The following is a 24374-nucleotide window of genomic DNA, read 5'->3' as shown; positions in this document are numbered from 1 at the left end:
CTGACACAAATTGATTAAAACAAAGAGGTAGACCTAAGATCAAAACCCATCTTGTTCTTTTATTTTGAACTCAAACACTAATCACCTGTCCCGGTAAACATCATATATTCTATTACTGAGTGACCCCTTTCCTTTCTTTAAATCAGAGCTGGTCATCTCAGCAAAACCTCGTTATCTGAGGTCTTATTATTGGATATGTGATATTGTTTTTCAATGTGCAAATATTAATAACCTTGGCGTCCATCCTGTTCTTTACTAAAAGGTTGACATTGCCTGAGGGGAATTCTAAACGACAGCTTTGCGGCATCAGTGTCTGCATTAATCGATACACGTTGTGATGTGTGTCGATACAGTTTTTTTCTAAAAGGCTAAAAGACAAGGACACTAGGTGAAGGTCTTTACCGTCTTTGTCGATAGTAAAGGGGATGTCGGGGGTCACAATCTCGTAGTTGCAGATTTGGCTGTACTGGAAGGAGCAGTCAGCATCCACTGCCTCCATCCTCAGGATGCTGTCGTACTTCTTGCCCTCGATAACAGTGGCTTTGTAGGTCTTCTCCTTGAACACTGGCGAGTACTCGTTGATGTCGTTCACTTGGATGTGGACAGTCGCCCTGACAGAGACACAACACCGTTAGGATGTTTTGTCTGTTAGATAATCAACACTGAGATCACTGGTAAAAGCACTTTTCTCAACAGCAATTATTTCTGTAAGTTTTGGATTTGATAAAGACACCAAAAAGGACCGTTTCTGTGGTTTGTCTTTTTAAATGTGTCACCGCTGGTCATTTTCATATTTAGATTTGGGTTCAAACACAACAAATAAAAAAAGAGTATTTTTGTTTTGAGCTATAAGAATTTAAAGCATATCAGTCTCATTAGACCTGAAACTAATGATTTATCACATAAAAGTGTCAGTTCAAACCTCCCGCAGCTCAAAGTCATTTATCAGGCGTCTCTTTTTGTTTAACAAAATCAGCATAATGAAACTAGTTACTCTAACAAAGAAAGCTTTAAATATCAAAAGCTGCTTGCTGCAAGTAAAATCAAATCACTGCAGCTACAGACCATAAACAGAATGACTTAAGTACAGTAAATTGATCTTCATTTCATTTAGGTGTTTTAGAGAAGATGTCCATTAGGCGACTTGTTAAAAGTCCTTTTTCTTCTGTGATGGATGAGGGAAAACACCCACACGAGTCATCATAAACATAATGATTATAGGTAATTATATGGATCAGCTGGAAGAAGACGCCCTTGACACTTTAACTAATGAGCATAAAAACATTTATTTTCTAATTCAAACATGCGCAAAAAAAAAATCCTGAAGAAGAAAATATTACAGTTCGGCTAAACCACACAATTTGCTTGATAGAATTAAAGAATTATAGAATTAAAATATAAAAGAGTAGATGTTCCTTTTAAAGGAGGACCTTCTTTTTCTTTCTCATTTTCTGTGAGGTGAATATGTAAGTGTAAAATCCTGATTCAGATGGAAAGAAACTCAGGGATCAGATCACAAAAACGAGCTTTCTGAAGTGGCAGAGTTTGACTCACTTGTGTGATTTCTTCATGTTGGCACCATCAGGACCCTCTCCACAGTCGTAGGCCTGGATGGTGAAGGTGTGCTCCTTCTGTAGCTCACAGTCCAGCTTGTCCTTGGCCCTGATAACCCCCTCCCCGGTGGACTTGTCCAGGACCACCGCCTCGAAGGGGACATTCTGCCCGTGGATCCTGAAGCTGCAAATCTCACCTGAACACGTCGACAAGTCAAAGAAGCTTGCTCAGAACAACTGACCAAATAAAAAAAAAAGCTGAGATATTTCAAATTTAAACAATAAATGAAAAGAAATGGATTAACTAAAAACAAACACATCCACGCAAAATAAATCAACATCAGCCACAGATTTTGGGAGCCAGGGAGTTGTAGGCTGAAGTGCATGGAGTCTGTGGAGGAAGCCAAAAACACACTTTCATATGGGTGAGTAGTTGGGAAAGGGTGTGGGACATTTAGTATCACTGAATTTTCCAAGCCACTTGAAACCAGTGCATCCAGTCATGCAGGCAGAAACTGAAAAAAAACGTGGACAGGCATTTCACAGGAGTACTCAGGATATTACAAACCAAAGTCATGAACCCAAGCTCAAAGAATTAGGTACATAGAGCAAAAGATTTAATATAAAAAAAAGAAATCATAACTTTCAACCTGTTTTATTGGGAAACAAAAACTCTTAACAATAGAAAACACTGGGAGAAGTTTATTACACCAATTCAGTCATCAAAACTAAAAAGATAAAAACAAAAATCTGTGAAAGAAATCAAATTTTAGCCAACACTTCCACTAATAGTTTTGCACAATTAAAAGAAGTCTTCCTGTGTAATTTTGCCTGCCTGTCATCATTCAAAACTACTGCAAAATGGTTGTTTAAAAAGTTCTCAAATCATAAAGAACTGAACCAGTACAAAAAAAACAAAAACACTATTTAAACAAAAGGCACTGGATGAGAACTGGGGTTAGAAATATCAACTTGCTTGACATCCACATCAAATGACATCTGCAGCCATGCTAATGGTAGAGATTAGTTAACTCAAGAGATCCACTGAGGCAGAGATGCAACAACAGAAACTTTGCAGGAGAGAGAGTTTGCATTAATTAACAATCTCAGCAATCTTATCTGAACACTTGAAACTTCAGAGATGTTTACAGGAGTCGCTCTTACTGCAGAGAAGCATTAAAACGATCACTGAATAGTTCTGGTTAGTCTGAGAAAGTTGTTCGTCATTAAAGGGATAGCTCAGATTTGGTAATGCGGGGTTCTGTGGTAAGGTTATGAACAGTTACTGTCTTACATGTGGTAGGTAGCTCTTTGGATGGCCTCAGCTTAGAGAAATATAGATTAGTTTTTCCTGGATTGACGAGCTAATGCCCAAGAACAATTTTACAATTTTATTAAAAGAAGTCCAACATCAAAAACTTTAAAATGCTACTTTATAAACTTTTAGGCTGCAGTTATTTTTGCACTATGTGGAAATTCAGGTCGAAATGTTATGATACTCCTGGCAGAAAAGCTACAGCTAGCTGCTGCTGCCACTGTTTGAGCTTCCAAACAACCATAAACTTCGAAGTAAATAACCGTGATGATGAACTGATGCCGTTCTACGCATCTACAACAGGGTAGACAATAATCCTTCATAACCTTTCCACAGAACGCCACTTCAAAAAGATTCAAACTATCACTTTAAAGGTCTTGGTATCTTTAAAAAAGTCCCATCTTTTCATAAGAGTCATCCTTTTGTAATTTAAAACCTAGATGTAAATTTTAGCTACAACTGTCATGATCATTAAAAAGCGAAGAGATGATACTGTGCAGACTTTTAGATTTGACGTCATCAACAAACAGAACAAAAGCTGCCGATTATTTTTTTAAAATGTCAACAAAGTGACTAAAAACTCCTGTTTCAAGGCAGCTTTCTTTGTTTTTAGGTGACGGCTGAAAAACTGTTAGGGTCTGCAAACTGCAATGGATGTCTCATGCACAGATATTTCTAAGAACAGTCAGCCCCACATCACACTTTTCATCCAGCTTTTGGAAATCTAAAGAAAAAAATAAATAAAAATTGAGGTGAGAAAAAGTAGAAGGTTCAGACAAACCAAAATGGGGAAATTACAGAGCATGGTGGGAGGTTCTGTGTCAAAGTGTGGATGCTGCTTATTGCGTTAGTGGGTTATTAGTAAAATAAATAAATAAAATAAACGAATAAATAAGCACAAGGCAGAAGAAAGAGCCCACGATCACCTTCTTTGGTGAGGGTCACCTCAAAACTCTCTACAAGTCGGGGAGAGAAGATAAACCCAGATAAGAGAAGAGTTAGAAGCTCAAAGGACACACATTCAGGAAGGAAGACACATACTTAAACTGTACACTTTCAAAAGCATCATCGGAAAAACTCATAATCAGAAAATGTTCTGAGCTCAAATGTTTTAATGTCTGATCAAATTCTCAAAGAAGATAAAACTACGACTAAACACAACCAACAAAACTCTTCCTTTCTAGTTGTTTTGTTTTGCCCTCATTCTTACATTTTTTTTGTGGAAACTAGTTTGTGGACAAGTCGTTCACCTTGTGTAATAATGTTTATTAACATATAATACGCTGACAAAATGAGTTCTTTTGTGCCGAGCAGAATGTCTTGAATCTCTTACACAGCCTCAGGAGGGTTGGACGTGGTCACTTAGTTTTCATCCTCTCAACAATCGGGAACAGATTTCACATTAGGAAGGACAAGCAGGCACAGCTAATGGATGGATTTCACATTAAAGGCTGCTGTTAAGTCCTGCCACGCAGTAGGAGTTATGGCCTCTGTGGTCATGAGAGCTTTAATGATCAGTTCACGCCACAGATTTAGGAATTCCTGAGCTTTTCATTAGGCCCGCAGCCCTCTCAGCAGGGATCGCATATTTCATCTTGATCCACGCAGGCAGTTTAATCACTGATGCTAAATATAAATATGGCCACCAACAATCCCAGTGTTCACTAATATATTTATCCAACTGCAGGAACTGGAAATGTAAAGCGAATAAGGAAATTCTCCCATGTCACTTTGTAGGAATCAGATAACCTGATCTGAGGGGAAAATTATTCCTGCTTTGGGTTTCACTCTTGAGCTAGGGCACAGCCATCCATGAACACTGTGCTCCTTTCTTCAGTTTCAACCACTTCAAGTCCAATCATGCTGACTAAAATCAGAACAGAAACACACACACAGAAAGACACACAGTCCATCAGCCTTATACTGTACACGCGCTAACTCGTCAACTGTTCGTCTATTTCAAATTCACACTGATCTGACTTTAAGGTCTGCGATTGGGCCTCTGAACGGCCCGTGGTTGGGCTTAACAGTGAACCCTCCTCGTCGGCACAGATGGGCCAACTGGAGGGGATCTGGCGCGATGGAGCAGCTCACCCCTGCTGCCACTGAAGCCAGACTGCTCCGCTCTGTCTCCGGAGAAAACTAGTTCGCAGGGACACGCAGTCGGATTGCAAACGCTGCTCATCAAAAAGGGGAGCCCCAGCTGAAAAATGTGGGAGCGTCGAGCTCTGTATTCAGCACTAATTCGCTGTGAAAGGAGAACAAACAACACGCAGAGCTTTTTGTTGAGGCTGTCGACCTTCAAAACACCAAGACTGAAGAGTATTCCTACTTCGTTTTTTTTTTTTGTGTACTGCAAGGATATTAAAACCTGACGCTAATTTCAGAGTAGTAATTTGAGATTATAAATGTCATTTACACTCAAGTGAGAGCAGTAGTATTAAAGAAAGCAAAAGACAAAAGATCGCACAACTCATGGGACATGAAATGGTGGGAAGTCGTTTTCAAAGAGCTGGCGCTTTGAATCCCAGCCAAAGTAAATGATGATGTGATTAAAAACCCCAAGAGTTAAAGCTTTCTTTGCACATAACGCACATTAATTGTGGCTTTCCACAGGGAAGGGAAAAAAATAACTTGAGTGGTGTTTTGATCTGGCTATCAAAAGGGCCAATCTGGAAGATATGGTAGCCAGATGTCCATCAAGTCATAAAAATGCCTCTGAGTCACACGTGTGCTACCAAAGATTATTCAGACATTCATAAAAAAAAACATATAAGATGTTACAGTTCCTGTCTGCCTAACAGCTGAAACAGCGACCATTTTATATGTAAAAGATGCACCAAGTTTATCTCAGATATCACTTTCATAATGGGAAGAATTAGACGTTCTACGTACTGTATTAGAACACGCTGCAGGGAGGGAGACCTTCATACATTAACCATGATGCACTTTCAAAGCCTGATGCTCAGAATAGATTAGAGGGTCTTTTTACATGTTAAGTACAGCTGTCTTTGCTATTTAATTTGACATATAAATAATGTATTAGTAAACAGATCATGTGTCTTTAAAAGTACACATCAATGTTCTTGATATGTTTATGAAATGTACATCATTTGTGCTCTCCATTCGTTGGTGTTAAACACGGCTTGATTTTTAGAAGTACAGGGTGATAATGAAAACTCTTTCAGTGAAATGGTCTCATATATATTTAAAGTAGTCTCTTTTTTTTGATGATGGAGCAGCAGAAGCATTAAATTTCTCTCTTACCTGCATAGCGTAAAGGAGCGTCCTTGTCCAGTGCAATTAGAGGAGGGTCCAGAATAACTTTGTCATCGTTTTCCGTCACAATCCCGTGATACGTCGTCTCAATCCATGGTTTGTGCTTATTGACTGTGAGAAGCAGACAGAGAACACGTCAGTTTAAAAGAACAAACGCCCCTATAACATCAATTCTGTCCTAATACAAAATGACTTGATCATAACTGGAACTGAAAAGAAACGCACAAACTGTTCGGGTTTGAGGTTTTTAATGATCTCATTTCTTATGCGTTTCCTCATAGTGCTGGTTTGACTTTTATCTTTTCGCTCCCCCCATGCAGTTCAAATAAATTTTTAATGAGGCTGGGGATGCTTTTAATGTTATTTTTAGAAGCGCTACACAAAACGAATAGACAACCTGCACCAGAAACCACGAAACGACAACGACCAAGCCTGCATCTTAGCAGAGGGAGTGAATCAGCTGGTCTAATACTTCTAATCAATTGCTTATCATTCTCCATCTTTTTACTTTATGAAAGAATTATGAATTATTTCGAGACAATATCATGATAACACTTTTTAGCAGTGATTTTGAAAGAGAGATCCAAAATTAGTACTGGTTATTTAGCCTAAAGAGTGGCATCATTTGGTTGATAAAAACGAAGGTCAGGCCCTTTTTGCGCAGCAGGAGTCCTGACGTTTGGAGTTCTGTGCACTCGTTGGCCTGGGAAGCAGGATTCTGCTGTAGCAGGCGGCAGCAGAAAAAGCTGCAGTGAGTGAAAGATTTGGGCCGGCTTAGAAAACAGCGTTGATGCAGGGAGAGATGCGGCTCTCTTACAGCCAATATGCACCCAGTCCAGAGCAAGGGAAGACAATAGGATTACTGTGCTACTGATCTGCAAACGTGACGCTAACGCTGGCTGACAACCAGTGAGGGGAACAGATACACTGGGTGAGGTAAGCAAACCGGGGGGAAACACAAAAAACTAGCCTACATCAGTCTTTTGTCATGTCACTTTCAATTCAAGCACAATATCACACTGAGAACGCATTCCTTTTTATTTACAGTAGTGCTACTTTTACAGGTTTTTTTTTTTTTTTCTTTGTTGAATGGAGCTGCTGAAACATGCTCTTGGTCCTCATTAGATTTATGCAACACTCAACGTGACTTGAACATCCATTCAGATAGACGTTAACAATGATTTGCCACAATAGCCTACACAATCGATGGCAGGAAATGATTGACCACAGTAGTGTTGCCAATTCTTACATGAGAAGCTTTGCAGTGACATAATCTTTCTGTGATTACCATGGCTTTTGTTTTAATGACTTATAAACCAGAGCTTTCTTTTGAATTGCTACAATTGTGTTGTCTGCATTATCAAACCAAACATGAACAAACAGTTTTGGGACAACAAGAACCAAGAATTCAGGCAGCTAGAAGTAGTTTTATATACATTAATAAATAAGCTTTTCTTAAAAATCCAAGTCTCTGTGATGGAGCAAAACACAAGTAAATCAATACAAGTTTTTGTTAGATTCAATAAACATTATGCAAACACAAAACTAACATAAAAGCTTGGTTTGTTATTTTAGGAGCCATAGTGTTACTGAAAAGCAGTCGTCAGTTTATGCCAGACCAAATATAGATGCCAAAAATGGGCTTAGATTATTTCGATAACTGCACACACAAAGTGAAAGTTTGTGCAGTTTGAGCCCTGAAAAGCTATAGTAAAAATCACTATTTAAGCACTAAAACAATATATTCATTGTGAGCCACAGAAGTTTAATCTGTGATTTATTAATTTTTTTGTTCATGGAATTACATGAACAGTCCTCTAATGTTGCAGAAAGAATCAAGTGGATACAAGAGTCTGTGGTACATTTACACTTTAAGCTTCAAACAGCACCTAGATACAAAGGAAAAGATGGAGATGTTCTTAGATGGCGCTGAATGTCATTCTGACAAATTCAGTGTAAGTGAAGCAAAAGGCTGCAGTTGTATCAAATGATTTAGTGTAATTATCACTGATTACACAACCACTGGAAATTAATTACAACCCACTTTAAAGGGATTGATAATGTTATGAGCATGACAATAAAAAAAGAACTATTAAGATAATAGCTCTTACAGATATGCCCCTATCACTGAATGCAAGTGATTGCACTGCAACAAAAGGGTATTTTGAACATCTTACAACCTAACCCAATATATCAGATCAAATTAAAGATATTCTGTAGAGCAATATGACTTGACATCCATGGTTAAATCTTGTTCTGCAAAAGCAGTACTTATTAACAAGATACTGCTGTGCTTGGACTTGATCAGGCCCAATAAATCGCTTTGCTAAGTGACTCGTGTCCTGAAGTGAAGTGGATGCCTTTAGACAGATTGCCGGGCCAGACTGCTACAGTAATCTGCTTTAGTTTCCACACAGTCGCAGTCATAGTAAGCCAGGTCACATGTGGGCCACACAGCTGAATACGAGTTGTTTGTGGCCTTCACCTCCAAGGTGTTCGTGAAACGGAGCTGGTGCTGCACAGCACAACATCAAATAGTAAAGATGCTGGACATTTGAGCGAAACATTTCAACTGATCCAAAGAATGAAACGTGAGCTGTCAGTTCTGTCTCATCTACATTAATGTGATTTGCACAAATCTATAAAATACTGTCCATTTGTATCATGGGTATTCTCACACTGGTCAATGTAAAAATGCCCAATGTAAAAAAGTTTTATTTTTGAGTGTGACATTCATTCACTTGCAAGCAAACCTGTTCCCCGAGTAATGGAACAACTAAACCAACTCAGTCAAAAACAGTTAGCTTAGAGCTCAGAGGCAAGAAATGTCTAACATACCAGACTAGCTCCGGAGAATGGTCTGAGGCTGGCTGAGCACAGACCCACTGAATCAAGAGTTAATGCAGATACAATCACAGATGGCAAACTGTTGAAAAATGTGGCACAAGGGAATGTCGGCATGTAGACAAAAGAGGCAAACCCACACAGTCTTTGACAGTCTACTGCTGAGCATTGCTGGTGAAATCAAAGCCACCCTAATTCATACGCACGCCGCATGAAATGAAATCTATAACCTTTCCTTTAATGCATGAAATTCTCAAATGCATGGTGTGAAATTGCCAACAAGACCCCTTTGACAAGACAGCTTCATCACCCCCCTGCAAGGCTCCACTGAGCAGAGATAACATTTGATGTGTTATGACTTGTTCACACAGAGAAACAATGATGTAATTGGCACAAATGCAGGCAGTATTCTTAGAAAATGTCTTGTGGTTTCTATAAATCCTACCGTTATGATTATAAAGGCGAGTAAAGGGGAGAATAGCTGTGTCAAGAGGGCAGGCTTTAGGATTTATGAAAGAATAAGATTAGAAAAAAGGGCTCAGACTACAATGGAAGTATATTCCACATGGGAAACTTCTATGGTCAGACCAGTCCAATATAACGTACAGTACCAACATAATTTATATCCTGCAAGCACAACCTTTCCTTTAAATTGGTGCATCAAGAGAATTTGGGACTCTTTTCATATAAATTAAATCAGAGACACATCAATCTTGATTCCAGTATCAAGTATGGGTCCAATACTGTGTGTGCATACTTGTACTTATAAAAATGTTCCAATACCTCAGTACCCAATACCCCTTCAGGGTAGCATTAAATTCACCTCTCAGTTGAGCAGTCTTATGGAGACAGGATGAGCAATATCACTCGTGTGGTAGTTAGTTGTTTTGTTTTTTAAGTTGGCTGTCCTAAACCAGACTCCTTACCAGTTGGTGACTGTAATGCACCATAAAGTTGTTTGCCAAGTGCCAATAAACATTGCCAGAAGAAGAAGAAAAAAAAGGTAATCTCACCACTCATCAACTGTGCGTTTTTGGAAAAAAAACTACTGCTGTTCTGGCTCTGTTTGAGGAGTTAACACAAATAAATAAAATTGCTAGGAATGTAATGGTGTTTGTTAGTATTCATATCTGTTTGTGGTATCAGCACATACTCAAATGCAAGCACTTGTACTTGGTTGGAAAAAAATAGTTTATATGTGAATTTTTAGCATAATGTCTTGTTTTAACAATAATTTTGTACAAAAGAAAAAATTATTTCTCACAAACTCCAAGGTCCAATGTGTTCTGAAAATAAAATTAATCTTATTTTAAATTATTATTTCCGTTATTTGTGGTACAATATTTGTAATTTTGTAAAAGTTCCGAAAGTGGAAGGAGGCAGAACCATTATAACAGTATTCTGCTGAAGGATCACAAACAAAAAACAGCACAAACATAAAAAACCTCCCAAAGCCCAATGTCTATTGCATGTTTATTCAAAATGTGACTTTTTTTTCTCAGCTTATCAGTTAATTCTTTCAGCTGTACACCAATTGTGCAGAGCCAAAAGAATAAACAAGAAGCCAAAATTATCAGCCAATGAAAAGTAAGAAGGTGACAGCAACACAGAACAAAGTTACTCAACATAAAAATGTAGGTTTAACTGTGTTCGGAAAATAATGCTTTCTAAGCAACACAAGTCAGTGATATAGAAGTTATTATCTCTGCAACTGAAAATATATCTGCATTCTGAATGTTGCTTTTATTGCAGCTTGCCTTAAAAAACTAATAATGTTGGATTTTATTCAAATGTATAACTCCCCACAGGAATAAAGTCTAACAAGGTGAAGGTAAAAAATAAAGTCAAATAATAAAAAGAAATATATATTGTTTTTGACCAGAGACATGTTCTAACTTGTACTAAAAAACAAGCTCTACACTGTGACCATCCTATTTATAAACATAAGGACATTAAAAGTTATAATTACATTAGGATTATGGAAATAAGTATTCAGATGTAATGGTCTCTTGTAAGTGCAAACCAAAACAGAGCCAATAGCCATGCATACAAAAAACTTAAAGACCAAATAAAACATACAGTATACAGAACATTAAGCATCATATGCACTGATTCTAGTACGACAGTATAGCAGACACAGGAAAGGGCAAAAACTTTAAGAGGCCTTTATTTTCTTGGGTTCAAACTCACATATCAAGCTGTGGCTCTATGAGCACAGATGGTGGGCTACTGAATGTCTCTATAGCCCAGCAACACAGTGCTGGTATGCAATCCTGTTATACACCAAACAAAGCCAATAACATTTAATCCGATAATGGAATGCCACTTAATTTACTCGCAAGGTCAAACAAGAAGCATCAAACAAAACAATAAACACACATGCCAAGTTTTTATGGCGTGCATGTGGGGGATAAGTAGTACAATAATATAATAAAAGCAAACACGCCCGGCCATCACATGCAGCCTGATATTTACAATGCCAAAATGATAAACAAAGGCTGAATTTTAGAGACAGAACATTATGGAAAGTGAAGAATGGACGCTCAGGTGACGTCTTCCAAAGGAAGACAATAATAGAAGACTGAAGAGCGTGTGCCAAGCCATCAAAAGATCAGCTCCGCCACCTGCCCTGTGCACACTTTCAAGGTTACTGCTGCTGTAAAATAAAATATCTAAAACTGTCTCAATGAGCTCAATAATCTACTTAGATGTCGGAGTCATTGTCATAAATATAAACCAGTGAATCCAGGTGAGGTAGAGCCGGCCAGAACATCTTCCCACATCAATTCACAAACATATGAGTGCACCATTTCTGTGCAAAACAAAATAAATCCTCATTATAGTTGCACAATGTGACTATTATTGAAATTTTTGCACTTGATTTCCAAAATCCCAAAATTAACGGCGCAGAGGATGCATATTGTTTTATCTGAAAGCACGTTTTAAATGTCGTGAAACCACCACAGACTTCTTTTGTTAACCTCCAGAGAGTGGAATAACAAAATGACCATTCAGATGGACACAAAGACAGCACCATTACAGCTCCTTTGCTCTTTTACTGAACCCTAACCTATACAGTTTGACCTATTAACCGTATGAAACACTTCCTGTGAGAAAGTTACAGTCACAATGGGTCTTGGTAATCCTAAGATTCAATAGGCTGTCAGCACACCAACTCACTGTTAACACTGCTGTGATGCCTCTTTCTTAGTGGCACAGAGAAAATTTGTTGTACAATGAGCTAAGATGTTGATTTCCCTACAGGACAATTAAATATTGCTTTATCTTGCACATTTTGCCAAAAGTTTTCTAGATGTCCGATTATTTTATAAACCCAATTACCCATACGTGACACATGTCTGTTTGCTGGTTTGCTCTCGAGGAATAGCAAAGCTGTCCAGATTGAAGCAGCGGCCTGCGATTATCAGATGAAGGCTTACGATATCAGGGAACCTCAGAGGGGTTGTTGTGTAATGATGATGCTGCAGTCACGTGTCACGCCTGCAGCACGGTGTGGAGCTCTGCTTCGTCGATTTAACTCAGATATTATGGCCTGAAGTCCGCAAATCATTTTCTTTGATCACATCAAATATAAAGCCACACTCCACACGAGGCCGGCCTTCACGCAGAAACCGTGGACAAAAATTCATTCGCACCAATCACACCCATCTGATTTCTGTTTTGCATTGTATTACATAAACTGCCACAGAGACAGAAAGCACGGTGAAACTGCAAGACCGCAAAGGACAAAAACAATCTATTCTACACATATTACAAGACATAAACATCTAACTCTGATAAAACATACTGAATATTTTACCTACACTCTAAAGGAATTGTTTGATCAATTCTAAACAAAATAATAATTAGAAGTAAAAGCTGCTAATTGGGGGGACAGCCTGCTCTCCAGTGTGTGCCGACAGTCTTGTTGGCTGAGACTAAATAAAGCCTCTCTGTTGCCTGGTTGTTCAGACTTGTCTTATTAACTGTTGCAGCACACTAAAGGGGAAGGATTCATCTGCCATCAGACAAAAAGTCACACTTTTTAGGTGTTTCCAGACAGAGTTAAGATCTTTTTAAATAGCCTAACATGGAAATAATCCTTGGATTTTTGTGTTTGTTTTGAAGTATGGGTTTATGTATTATTGTATTGTCAGTAATCGCCTCTCCCAGCCTACCTGTACTCCTGGTTCTCATTCAGGCTTTGTTCCATCAAACTATTTGTTCCCTGTTGTTTATATTTTTGGTATGAGCCCAGGTTTTTTTGCTTTTGTATAGTTTATTTTGCTGCCCTGTCAGCTGTTTATTTTAATAAAGTTGCTTCCTCTTAGTCTTATTGCCTTTGCGTCTGATTTTGGGTGCTTGGAGCAACAACACTCCCGACATTAAAACAGAAATACAAACTAAAACACTCACGCTGACCGTCTCGGTCTACGTGAGTAGGTTTCATTTTCAACTTTGTACCAGTTCTTTAGTGCTCAAATAATTCTGTGCTTGCAAGATTTCAGTAGACAAGTGTGCTTTCAACAACAACTGCAAGGTGTTTTCATGGCAGCTTAGTTTGCAGCTTTAGGCTTTAAGTTAAATATTCTGCATAGGCAAGCACAGCAGACAGATCGGCGAAGGTATGTGATGCATGCAAACCATGAGTCGAGGAATGACTTCCATTATGCTGATAAGTGGACCTGGAATAATCAATGGACAATCTGCTCATGGTCCGAAACAGCAGGCACACTTCTCTGTTTGCCTTGCTTTGCAAACTCCTGAGCTTGTTGACGCACGCTACCTCCATCACAGAGCGGGGACTGTTCTCAGAGGTCCAAAGCCCCGTAAAGGAAGCCGAGGCATCAGGGGCCCTGAATCCCAAAGAATCCGACCCACACCGGAGAGCCTCTCAGTTCCCCTGCCAGGCAACAACATTTGTTTGTCCTCTGAGCAGCCACAACCGCCAAACAGAGCGAACACACCCTGGACAAACGCAGCGGCCCTCTGAAGAGGGGGTTGGGAGCCTTGAACGCAACTCAATCACCTCTCTGTGTGAGCTGCACAAAAGCACCAGTGAGAGTGAATAAGCAAGCGTGAGACGATGGAGCTCCGCACAGCCACTCGGGTGTAGCTGATCTGCTGCAGGTAATGCGCTCTCTGGTTACCTGTTTCCCATGAAACTAGAAATTTAATGTGAACACACCCAAATGAGAATAATTCTGCTGTGGGTTTTTTTTTTTCTTCTGGAAGCACAGGGACTCAGGGGAGAATGTGACACAGCCGGGAAAGCTGATTTTTAATTCGTTTTTGCTCAAGAATACAGAGCAACCTTCCTCATTAGCTACTCTGTACATTAAAGCATTTAGCTTTAGTTCTAATGTTTTGTCAGAAAAATATATATTCCAACTAGATATTGTTTATATTTGTTTCATTTATTACAATGTTATCTTAAAATTAAGAAGAATAAATTGTGTTTTAATATCTCATGCAAAACAGCTAAACTAAATGTGTACTTTTCCTTTTGACTGACACGACTTCCCAGTCGTCTTGCCAACTTAATATTCACAACTGAATGACCCTTTCTTAACAGTTCACCGACTCCATTCAGCTCCTAAAAGGCACCAATGAGAGGAAAGTCACCACCGACCCAAATTTAGTCCAGCAGCCTCATAACCTGAGGCAAACCATCAAATCAAAATGCTTCAGCATCTTAGCACTTGGGGATTATCTCATACACACATTCTTTAGGGGCTTGAGCTGAGATCTCTTATACGGCGACCAGACCAGATCCCAACCGTGACACAGTTTTACGCACAATAAATACTGTGGAAAATGTATTATTTGACTTGTGGGAGCACTGCTTCTGTGTTGGCCAAATAAATGGTTACTCAGAGCGATACAGAGGAAGATGAACGGTAATGGGTCTTATCATTCTGCACAGAAGCAATATCAAAATTAATATTCTGCTTTTATAGCCCCATTTGGGATAGTAATGTTTATAGATATGTGAACAAATACACAAATGATATAAAATTAAATCCTGGTGTAAACAAGACAGAGAAGTGATTTTATTCTCTGATATTCAGCCCCATTTCCTGATTCTCTCTGTGAACGGTATATCAACCATTCCAACAATGGGCTTTACACAATCTCCACTACATCTCAACATACTTACATGACAAAAAGCTGTTTTAATTCTGCCACATACCTTTTGTTTTCCAATAAATAACTTCAATATTTTAGGGGTTTTATGTATTTGACAGCAACAGCTTTAAGAAGGAAGTAAAGCTGTGCTTGTTGCTTGCATTTTTACCTTTCGGCAAAAAAACAAAATGCTGAGTTTAAACCTGTTGGTTGGCTTTGAGTTTACATGTTCTTCCTCTAATTGTTTTGGGCCCTCCTTACCTCTGAAGACACGTGTGGTATTTGCAGTGTTTTTGCACAGCTAGTTCACTTTTTGTGAAAGCTGGACAATCGTTTAGGGTGCAACCTCAGCTGTGACCCTCAAAAGGCCAAAGCAGGTTTAGATATTGGATGGATACACTATAAACCTTGAACACGCTTACAAATTGAAGCCTGCTTTGATGACATTTGCATTTGACAGCTCTAAATGCATCTCTGGGATTTATTGGAAAGTGGTACTGTCAGTACAACAGCACACAGCACCTGTGAATCTGTTTGTTGGAGGTTTTACAAAACATCCCTGTGCAAAGATGTGGTTCAAAGTTGTCATCAAACAAACAGAATAAAGACTTTGTTGTTGTTGCGTGTAGTTTTAGAGAAGGTACGCACTTCCTGAGTCCTGTAATACAATGTCTACAAAATGAAGTATTTTGTTGATTTATGACATTCGATAGGCATCTGCTGTTTTTACATCATATTTGAGAAGAACAAGTCTGTAAACTGACCCCGACAACAGCAAATGTCACTCGAGCTGCACAGAAGAGGCAAACAATGTGGTCATTGTCAGCCGTGTGCGTTCACATCGTTTCTAATTGCCACAACATAGCAAGATGATCGGCGATGGCTTGAAGGCTTTAAATAGTCTGAAATAATAGTTTTTGCAACACAAAGGAAATCTGAGCATCCATTATTCTCAAAGACCACCCAAGTGGGATCATGTTTATTTCTAGAATGCTCTAATCAACTTTTTAAAATCATATTGAAATCAGAACATTAGGATGACTGAAATTACTAGTAAACTAGTCAGTTTAAACAATAAAAACAATCCTCATAAAAAACACTAAAGTGTAGTTTTGCATTAATTGAGTAAAAAGAAATTCCAGTGTTTTTATAATGTGTGTGTCACATAAAATAAAATACGCATGGCTGACCAAGAGAATCTGTTTTTAAACAGAAAAGCGTTGCTCCAACTATAACTGAGACGTGATCATGAGCTGATCAATGCTCGACGTCTCCGGCACAAAGACATGGAGGCCTGGGAGCAAAAGGCTTGGTTCTGACCAGAGTCTGAAACATGCCTTAGCTATGCGAGGAGAGCGCATATGTTAACGCCACACAAAGCAGGGCATCCAATTTGTTTGGCTAGAATTAACTTAATTCAATGATGAATGAGCCAAGAAACTTCCCAGCAGCCAGCGTTTCCTTTGTGTGGTTGTGTGCACAGAGGAAACTCATCACGCATCCCTGCAGACTTAATGTTTGACTCGACAACACGGGGGACACCCAGCAGCTGCTCGTGGTTACAGAAAAAGAAAATAAATTGCATGCGTGACACCTGGAAAATAAGTGAGGAGCACCAAAACGAACAGAAGATGAATGCCACAAGTGTCTCTTTTACAGTAGGTATGAATCGTGTTTTACTCTGGCATTTTCTTGATGGCAGCGAACTAAATCGTACGTAGTGAAGGCATCCAATCATTCGTAAACAACCAAACTAGAGCACTCAAGACCGAGAGCGACAGGGGGAAAACCCTCGGGAGTGTTTGGCTTTCTCATTTACTGCCAAACGGCTGGCAATAGAAAAGACAGACAAGCAATGAGGTGGTGAACAAAACAGCCAGGTAACCTTTGGTTACTAAAAGATAAGCCTCAAACGTTGTGTTAATCTCACAGGTTTCCTGATAAGAGCTGGAAAGGGCAGCAGCTGCACTTTGCACACACAGCCAGAAAACGAAATATTACTGGTTTTGTCCTTTCGATTGATGAAAACAGACTAAAGTTATTGCTGAGCGTCCTGAGATGAAAACTGAAATATCCATGTGGCCTGAATGAAAGCTCCTGTGCAGACTTTTGTGGGTACCTGTATGCCTTCTGGTTTGGTTTTTGTGTGTGTGTTTTGCTACATTGGGCTTAAAATGGGTGTAACATTAAAAAGCAATACCACAAACACAGGCTGGGCTGCAGCTGTGATGGCTGCCCAGACTTGCTGATATGACCAGTAGTGACTAACAAACACACCCTGGATCAGGAAGCTCACCCCGGGGAGTCAGTAGGAAGACTTTAAGGTTAAAACACAGTCTATAAATTCATACAGTGGCGTGTGCGTGTGTGTAGGGAGGGTGGGGGGTGTCACTGAGAGGAGAGGAGGAGGGAGGACCGCCCTGCAGCAAATAAAGACATGCTGCAAAGCAAGAAACACTCTGACTTCTTATCCACTTTACAGTCTTAAGAAGGTACAGACCTGGAAGAGATTTTATTTATTTAAGCATCACAGCCCATCAATATTTAAACCCACCGACGAAAACCAAGGGCATGTGAGGAGGATCTGCAATGCGTAGCCAACTCCATCCTGGTGCGAGCAGGGCGCTGACAAACCCAGATTTTAAAAAAATGAGTTTTTTTTTTAATTGGGGGGTGGAATAAACCTGCATTCAAGCACTTCATGTCCAAAAACATTATATCAAACAGCTTTAACTGTGATAGGATTTAACATAAAAACAACAGGACGAGCAGGACAGAGAGTGCCAGCAGGAGGCAGGTAAAAATAATTCACAAACTCTGCAGAGGGTGAGGTTCGTTTTTAACCCGTCGATGAAACGAGTTTAAAGAAGCGACTGGAAAAAAAACCCAAAAAGGCGAAAAATTACAGAAAGGGGTTGTCTTGTAACCTTGGTATGAACGCCGAAGTAACATATTATGATGCGGGATTACATATAATACGCGGTCAGTAAGCGTAGTGGGGGTTTTATTTGTATTTATTTGTGTTTGAGGATAAATCAGTGAAAATATCGCTGGGTGCACTTGCTTCGCCACATCCATCCGCTGCGGCGCCACGCCGGGCAGACTATCCCTGAACAGGTTCCCCTCAGGAGCCCAACTAAAATAAATAAATAGCTTTTATATTTCTAACCCTCCCCACCCCTCCAGCTTCTGGACGGAACCGGGACACGTCCAGTCCGAAACGCTCACAGACCTGTCAGACACGCACAGGCAGACGAAGAGGACCTAAATCCCAGCTTAGTTACCTTTAGCCGCTGCCTCCACCGCACATAATAGTCCGAGGACCAGTCCGACGGCGGATGCAAATCGCTTTTCCCCTCCGAACCGCATCCCGACGTCGAGTTTGAACTGCCGCGAAGTCAAACACAGCCTTCTTCTCCTTCTCCTCGTGTCCCCTCGTCGGCCGGGCGGAGTGTTTCTCTGAGAAGAAAAAATAAAATCCGGGAGAAGATGAGTGTCGGTTACCACGGCAGCCCTAAGATGGCCGTGCTCTCTCCCCTTCAATCAGTGCTCCTCTCGCAGCTGGCTGCGTTCAAGGACCGCCGGAAATCAGGGCGACACATCCGAGCGAGTCTCGGACAGGAAGTTAGTCTGGAAACACTGATACCGAGTCCCAAATGTCAGCGGCTATTATTACCTAATGCTGCATATAAATTAATAATATGACGCACTCACCGATAATGACATGCTTTTAAATGTTTAAATATTGTACATAATTAAATGGAAGCCCCAAACAATTAGTCAATCGTTAAATAGCCCATTTTTTTAATCTCTTAACTACTTAATCTCATCAGACTAGTACAGTTTGTGAGCCTATTTTACACTGTGATGGTAAATGAGCTGAACTTAGTAACTAACTTTAACTTCTCTTTAGCAATATAGAGTTAAACTAGAAAAAAGTTAGCATTTTCTTTCATATTGCCTTGTGAATGCTGAATGAAATTTGTAAACAAAAGAAGCAGAAGCTGATTTATCAAAATAAAACAAGTAACAGAAGCTGAAATGAGTAAAAGAGTAGCTATGCCTAAAATCATCACAACGGCAGACAAAAGCTAAGATAAGCAAAATAGTGGCTAAAAGCCAAAATTAGCCAAACACTGCTAAAACCTCAAATTAGGACAACAATAGCTAAAAGCTAATATATGTGCAACAGTAGTTAAGTCCTAAAACCAACATAACAGTAGCTAAATGTTAAAATTAGCAAAATAGTAGATAAAAACAAAAATGTAAAAAATAGTAACTAAAAGATAAAAACAGCTAAACAGTAGCTAAAAGCCAAAGTCTGCATAGCAGTAGCTAAAACATATAAAATAGATGAACAAAAACTTAAAAGCTAGAGTTAGCTAAAATTAGAATGCCTTTTTATTTCAATGGAAGCTAAAAGGCTTTATAAAGTAACATTTTTTTAAAAACTATAAAAACAACATACACCAGAAGTCATAGTGCCAATCTCCTGAATGACACCTGAATGGTTAACATTGCTGAAAGTATGCTGAAGTGTTTAGATGCTTAAAAAAACTAGAAGCAGTAGAAACAATAGTGTGAATGCTGGTCAGAATTCACACAAGGATGTAATATTTTACTCCAAATAGAAGCGATGATTAATGGTGGGAATGTTTACATTCAGTCCAACAGAAATGAACTCTGAATAAAAATCTGTTTTCCAACTTGTTTAATACGAGTAAGTCTCTGAGGAAACATGAGGAAATTAACATGTTTTAAAAGCTGAGAAATGCAAAAAGCACAGTCCAACATTTGAGTTTAAGAACACATCTGCTGAGTCATTAAACAAAAACCTTAACAGTGCAGCTTCGAGCCAACACAATTACAGGATGTTTCTTTATCTTTCATGCATAATTTGATAAAAGTGCCTTTATTAAACAACATGCAGTCTTACATACCTTATGACAAGGAAAAAGCATTCACATTTGGAGAACGGGAATATTTTTTGAATATCAACCAGCACGTTTAGAATCTTAACTGTATTTTGAGAAAATTGTAAATTAATTAAAGGATTTCGCCATATCTCTGGTCACGCCGATTTTTTTTCCAGCTCTGGGCATTTCATATCTGTTTGTAGCCTAAAAATCCGAGCTCAAGATGAGAACCTGAAGGCAGCACGTGTCCAAGTGGCCAGTGACGTCACTGGTGTTATTGTGGGAGCATCTAGTTTAGCACAGACGGCTAAACTGAGTCCAGGAGCCGGGGCCAAACGCAGGCATCCAGAGAGCATTATAAGGTCTGAATTAAACTCAGAACGAGACAGAAGAAAAGCTAAGACTTAAATTAGGCTCAACACAAAAGTTAGTACTTTGGCTTCAGCTGTCACCAAGAACTGTAGTACAGAAGTAGGAAATCCGGATTTAATCATCTAATGTTACCAGAAAGTGACAAAAGTTGTTCAGGTGCCTCTACAAGTCTTATCTAATCTTTTGGTTGATATGAGAGTGATGGACATTGAAAATCTTGAATTTATTTATGCTTATCTCACTCCACTGAGGGGCAAAGTGGGAATAAAATAAAATAAACCTTGTTACAGAGCATGAAGTTTGTAGATCTTACTGATCATTTCACCACCATCTCCCTTCTGTATCACAATTACAACAAGTGCAAAGCCATGTGAGAACAGCAATTCCTCAATTTGCAAATTGGAGCCCCTCTCTTTCCAATCAACACCATCTAATATAGATGGCACCCCCCGAGGAGAGGAAGCTGCAGCGAGTTCAGAGTTACAGCTACTTTGCTGAATTCGTATCCTACTGAGCCACGCTGATGTGGCTGCTGCTCATCTTCACACAGACCCTAATTTATTTTATTGCAAATCTGAGACATTTGCAAAACAGCCCATTGTGGGAGTCTTTGTGTGAGGAAATGTGAGGTTTGTTTTGTGTGTGCCTGAGTTCACGTGCTCCGGTGTGTTTAACAGGAAAAATGGAAGACATCTCTGAGCATTTCAAGATAAAAGGGCCACCCGTTGGATCCCAGCAGTCGTCTCAGCAGAGAACAGACGACAGTGAAGTGATGACTCTATAAACGGGGACAGTCTATACGGACTTCAGTGCAGCCGCAGCAGAACTGAAACAAAGCTTCGTTTGTCTGCAGTTGGCGGCACGCGAAGAGGCCACTTTCCCTCACAGATGTCCAGCTCTCCGGGGAGGAAACAGTGGCCATTGTCCCCGTGTCCCCGTTCAGACACCTAGGTGTGAGACATCAGTGAACGGTGCTACTTCCTCCATCTCACCTGCTGGAGTGAAAGCCTGTTCTTTAAGCTGATGTTGTAAGCTGTTAATGCAAAATGGTTCCTTTATACGTGGCGTGTGTAAATGGTTCTGGTTTGAGTGTCAGTCGTTGAATATTTACTCACCATGCAGTAAAACTTCACTGCAGCTTTTGTCCTTCAGGTTTGTTTTTTTTTATTTTAAATCCAGGTAAGCAGTATAAAGGAATAAAACAAACAAAAAAAGTCAACAAACTCGTGTGGTAATCTGCCGGTTTCTATGAATAAATAACTTTTTTACATAATGTGCTGTGTGTGAAGGGGATTCCAATAGGGATGAATTGACTGAAACTGGGTTTGGATCTGGGATCGGAATTGGGTTTATGATTTGGACTTTTCTTTTGCAGAGAGGGATTTTGTTGTGAATTGGCTCCATATAAAAAAAAACTGAATTAAAACTGAAAGTTTCACACGGGTTCATTCAGTAAAGGTGTTTGTGATAAATCGGTCTGAAACGAATGGTTCTCTGGTCCTGTTCAGACCTGATTCTAACCTGAGTTTTGGCTCACTGGATCACAAATATAAACACTGTTCACACTGGGCTTTACAAGCATCCTGGCTTTCTGCAGAGGCTCTGAAGGGAAAAACATCAAAAAGTAACTGCGATCTGTTTTCTTTGCCCGATCAAATGAACTTTGTCTCATTTTACGACTTGTAAACGTGAAGTTCTTTTAAATTTCAGATTGAAAAAGGTGAGGCTTGTTTCAGAAGTTGCAGTTGTTGCTTCTCTTTTGTCTGTGCGAGCTACCAAATGGAGGCAGCAGAATGTCTCAATGAGGTTTATTTTTATTAATCTAATTCTTTTTGACCGATCAGGCAGAACAAATGTGTGAAAGGAGCAGCGGAGGCTGATTATCTGAGGGGAACACGGGCGCTCATAGTCAGCCAGGAAAACACCAGAACTTAAAGTCAAACAAAAAACACAAAGAAACGTACTAAAAGCCCAACACGGGAACAGGAACAGCTCTTGTGGTTCCATTTAGAAATAAATCCTTTTTGTGAATCCTCACTGACATCAGCAGTAAAAAGAAAATACAGATTGATTTTTTTCTTTCTTTCTTCTTGTAAAAAACAAAGCGAGCACAAAATCTCAACACTTTCCTCAGAAGCATCAGCAACATCCCAGCAGCCTGTGGTGGATCTGTCTCCTTGGTAACCAGCACAGAGCTCTTTATGGCGCTTTGCAGAATTTTATTTTTTTCTGACTTTTGGTTTTCTTTGTACGCAAAGTCGTAAAAATAAGCTACATTTTAAAACGGGTCACTCAGCAGCACATTAGGCAACATCTAGACAAGCGATGAATCATTTAATCATCCACCACCAGCAGCTGAAGGTGTGTTCAAGTGTCTGACTGGACTCGTTTAGCACCTTTCTGGCCAACCAGGCCACTCAGAGCTTTACATCACAACCTGCCCTCATTTAGCCAAAACACACACGTTGATACATCACTCTACTACAACTCCGCTCAGAATAAGTCATTCTATCATTCAGCACATTCGTGCACCAACAGCGCACATCGGAGGCAGTGAGGGGTTCAGTGTCCTGCCCAGGGATGCTTCCACATGACTGCTGCCAGGAATCGAACCCCCAACTCTCTCTTTGGAGGACAACTGCTCTAACCACTGGATGCATTTTGACAAAACCTTTGGGAAGTAAACCTTGCACGTGCATCTGCGTCTGATTAACTTTCGGAGTCAACCCAATTCAAGATGGCCACCACAGTGAACACAGAAACGGCTCTAACTCGGTCCACGTTACAGGTTATTGAGCTAAAATTTCCCAGTCATTCCCAGCACATGCTCTAAGCAGTATTTTCAAGGTATGACCAAAACGGAAACAACGTTTCTCATCATAGGAGTCTAAAACTCTGGCATGAAAGGCGACGGGCAATATGCATTCCTTCAAGAATTGCTGGGCCTTTAATCTCAGCTGTTCTCAAAGCCTCTGCCATCCTTAAAACTATAATTATACTTTGCTCTTCCTTCTTCTCTTGAGTTGTAGAAACTCATATTTCTTTGGATTTTTAAACATTTGACAAATATTTAACAGCTTAAAAAGTTCTCAAGGGAACTTTTTTATTTTAGTACAGGATCAAAATGTATCACAGCCGTTCTGTTTGTTGCTTTAATCCAAAAACCTCCTGAGCCTCCAGCCAGTGATTCAGCTGATTAGATACTTCACATTATTATGACAGTTGAAGTTTACAAATGCCCAGTGGCTGGTAACGTGATTACCACCCCCAACCCACACACACACACACACACACACACACACACACACACACACACACACATTGTCTGTCTCTCCATCTTTGCGGGGACTTTCCATTGACTTCCATACATTACTACAGCCTAACCCTGACCCTTACCCTAACCCTGTTACCAGTACATACCTAACCCTAAACCAAACCTAAACTCAATTCACACCTTAGTCCTAAACCTAACCCCTAATCCAAAAACAATTTCTCCTCGTGGGGACCAAAGCCTGGTCCCGACGAGAAGCAGTTGGTCCTCACAAGTTAGTATATGTTAGGAAAATTGTCCCCACAATGTAGCAAATACATGGCAACACACACACACATCTTCCTCTCCATGACCCCGTGTGTCGCAGCGCGAAAGAGACAGAAACTCACTTTATCAGAGACACTAATGTGGGCTGCGCTCAGGGCGGGTGGTTGGCAGCAAACAGAGCATGCAAAGGTCCATTATGGTGGGAATCAAAGTAAAGTGACCACCGATTAAACATTCTACTTCCTGTCTCGTGTCTAGACAGCAGCTTGAATCATAAAACGGCTGCATTTTCCTCCCGAAAGATGCAAAAACATCATTATTTGGTTACTGAGGTAATACTTTGGAGCCCCTGAAGCTTTGCATAATGACTTCCTGCTTTATTCTGTTTCATTTTAATGATGTGTACAGACCAAATTATCAGAATACTG

At 39.8% G+C, this 24374-nt stretch overlaps 1 protein-coding gene across 4 annotated transcripts in view; it reads right to left on the bottom strand.

The window, feature by feature from the left end:
* Window positions 1–18676, bottom strand: part of clstn1 (calsyntenin 1) — a 32139-nt gene extending 13463 nt beyond the window's left edge. For 2 of the 4 annotated variants that reach the window (XM_017417752.3, XM_017417754.3), the window contains exons 1-5: window positions 18405–18676; window positions 6136–6258; window positions 3795–3824; window positions 1555–1750; window positions 403–611 (exon numbers count right to left, since the gene is read on the bottom strand). In XM_017417752.3, coding sequence (XP_017273241.1) covers window positions 403–611; window positions 1555–1750; window positions 3795–3824; window positions 6136–6258; window positions 18405–18489 — 643 coding nt within the window. In that variant the 5' untranslated portion in view covers window positions 18490–18676. The remainder of the gene's footprint in view (window positions 1–402; window positions 612–1554; window positions 1751–3794; window positions 3825–6135; window positions 6259–18404) is intronic. The other 2 variants (XM_017417753.2, XM_017417755.1) reach the window with 2 other exon arrangements.
* Window positions 18677–24374: the final 5698 nt, after the last annotated feature.

This window comes from Kryptolebias marmoratus, linkage group LG8, assembly GCF_001649575.2.
Source record: "Kryptolebias marmoratus isolate JLee-2015 linkage group LG8, ASM164957v2, whole genome shotgun sequence".
NCBI lineage: Eukaryota > Metazoa > Chordata > Actinopteri > Cyprinodontiformes > Rivulidae > Kryptolebias > Kryptolebias marmoratus.
This window is presented reverse-complemented; position numbering and strand designations above follow the sequence as displayed.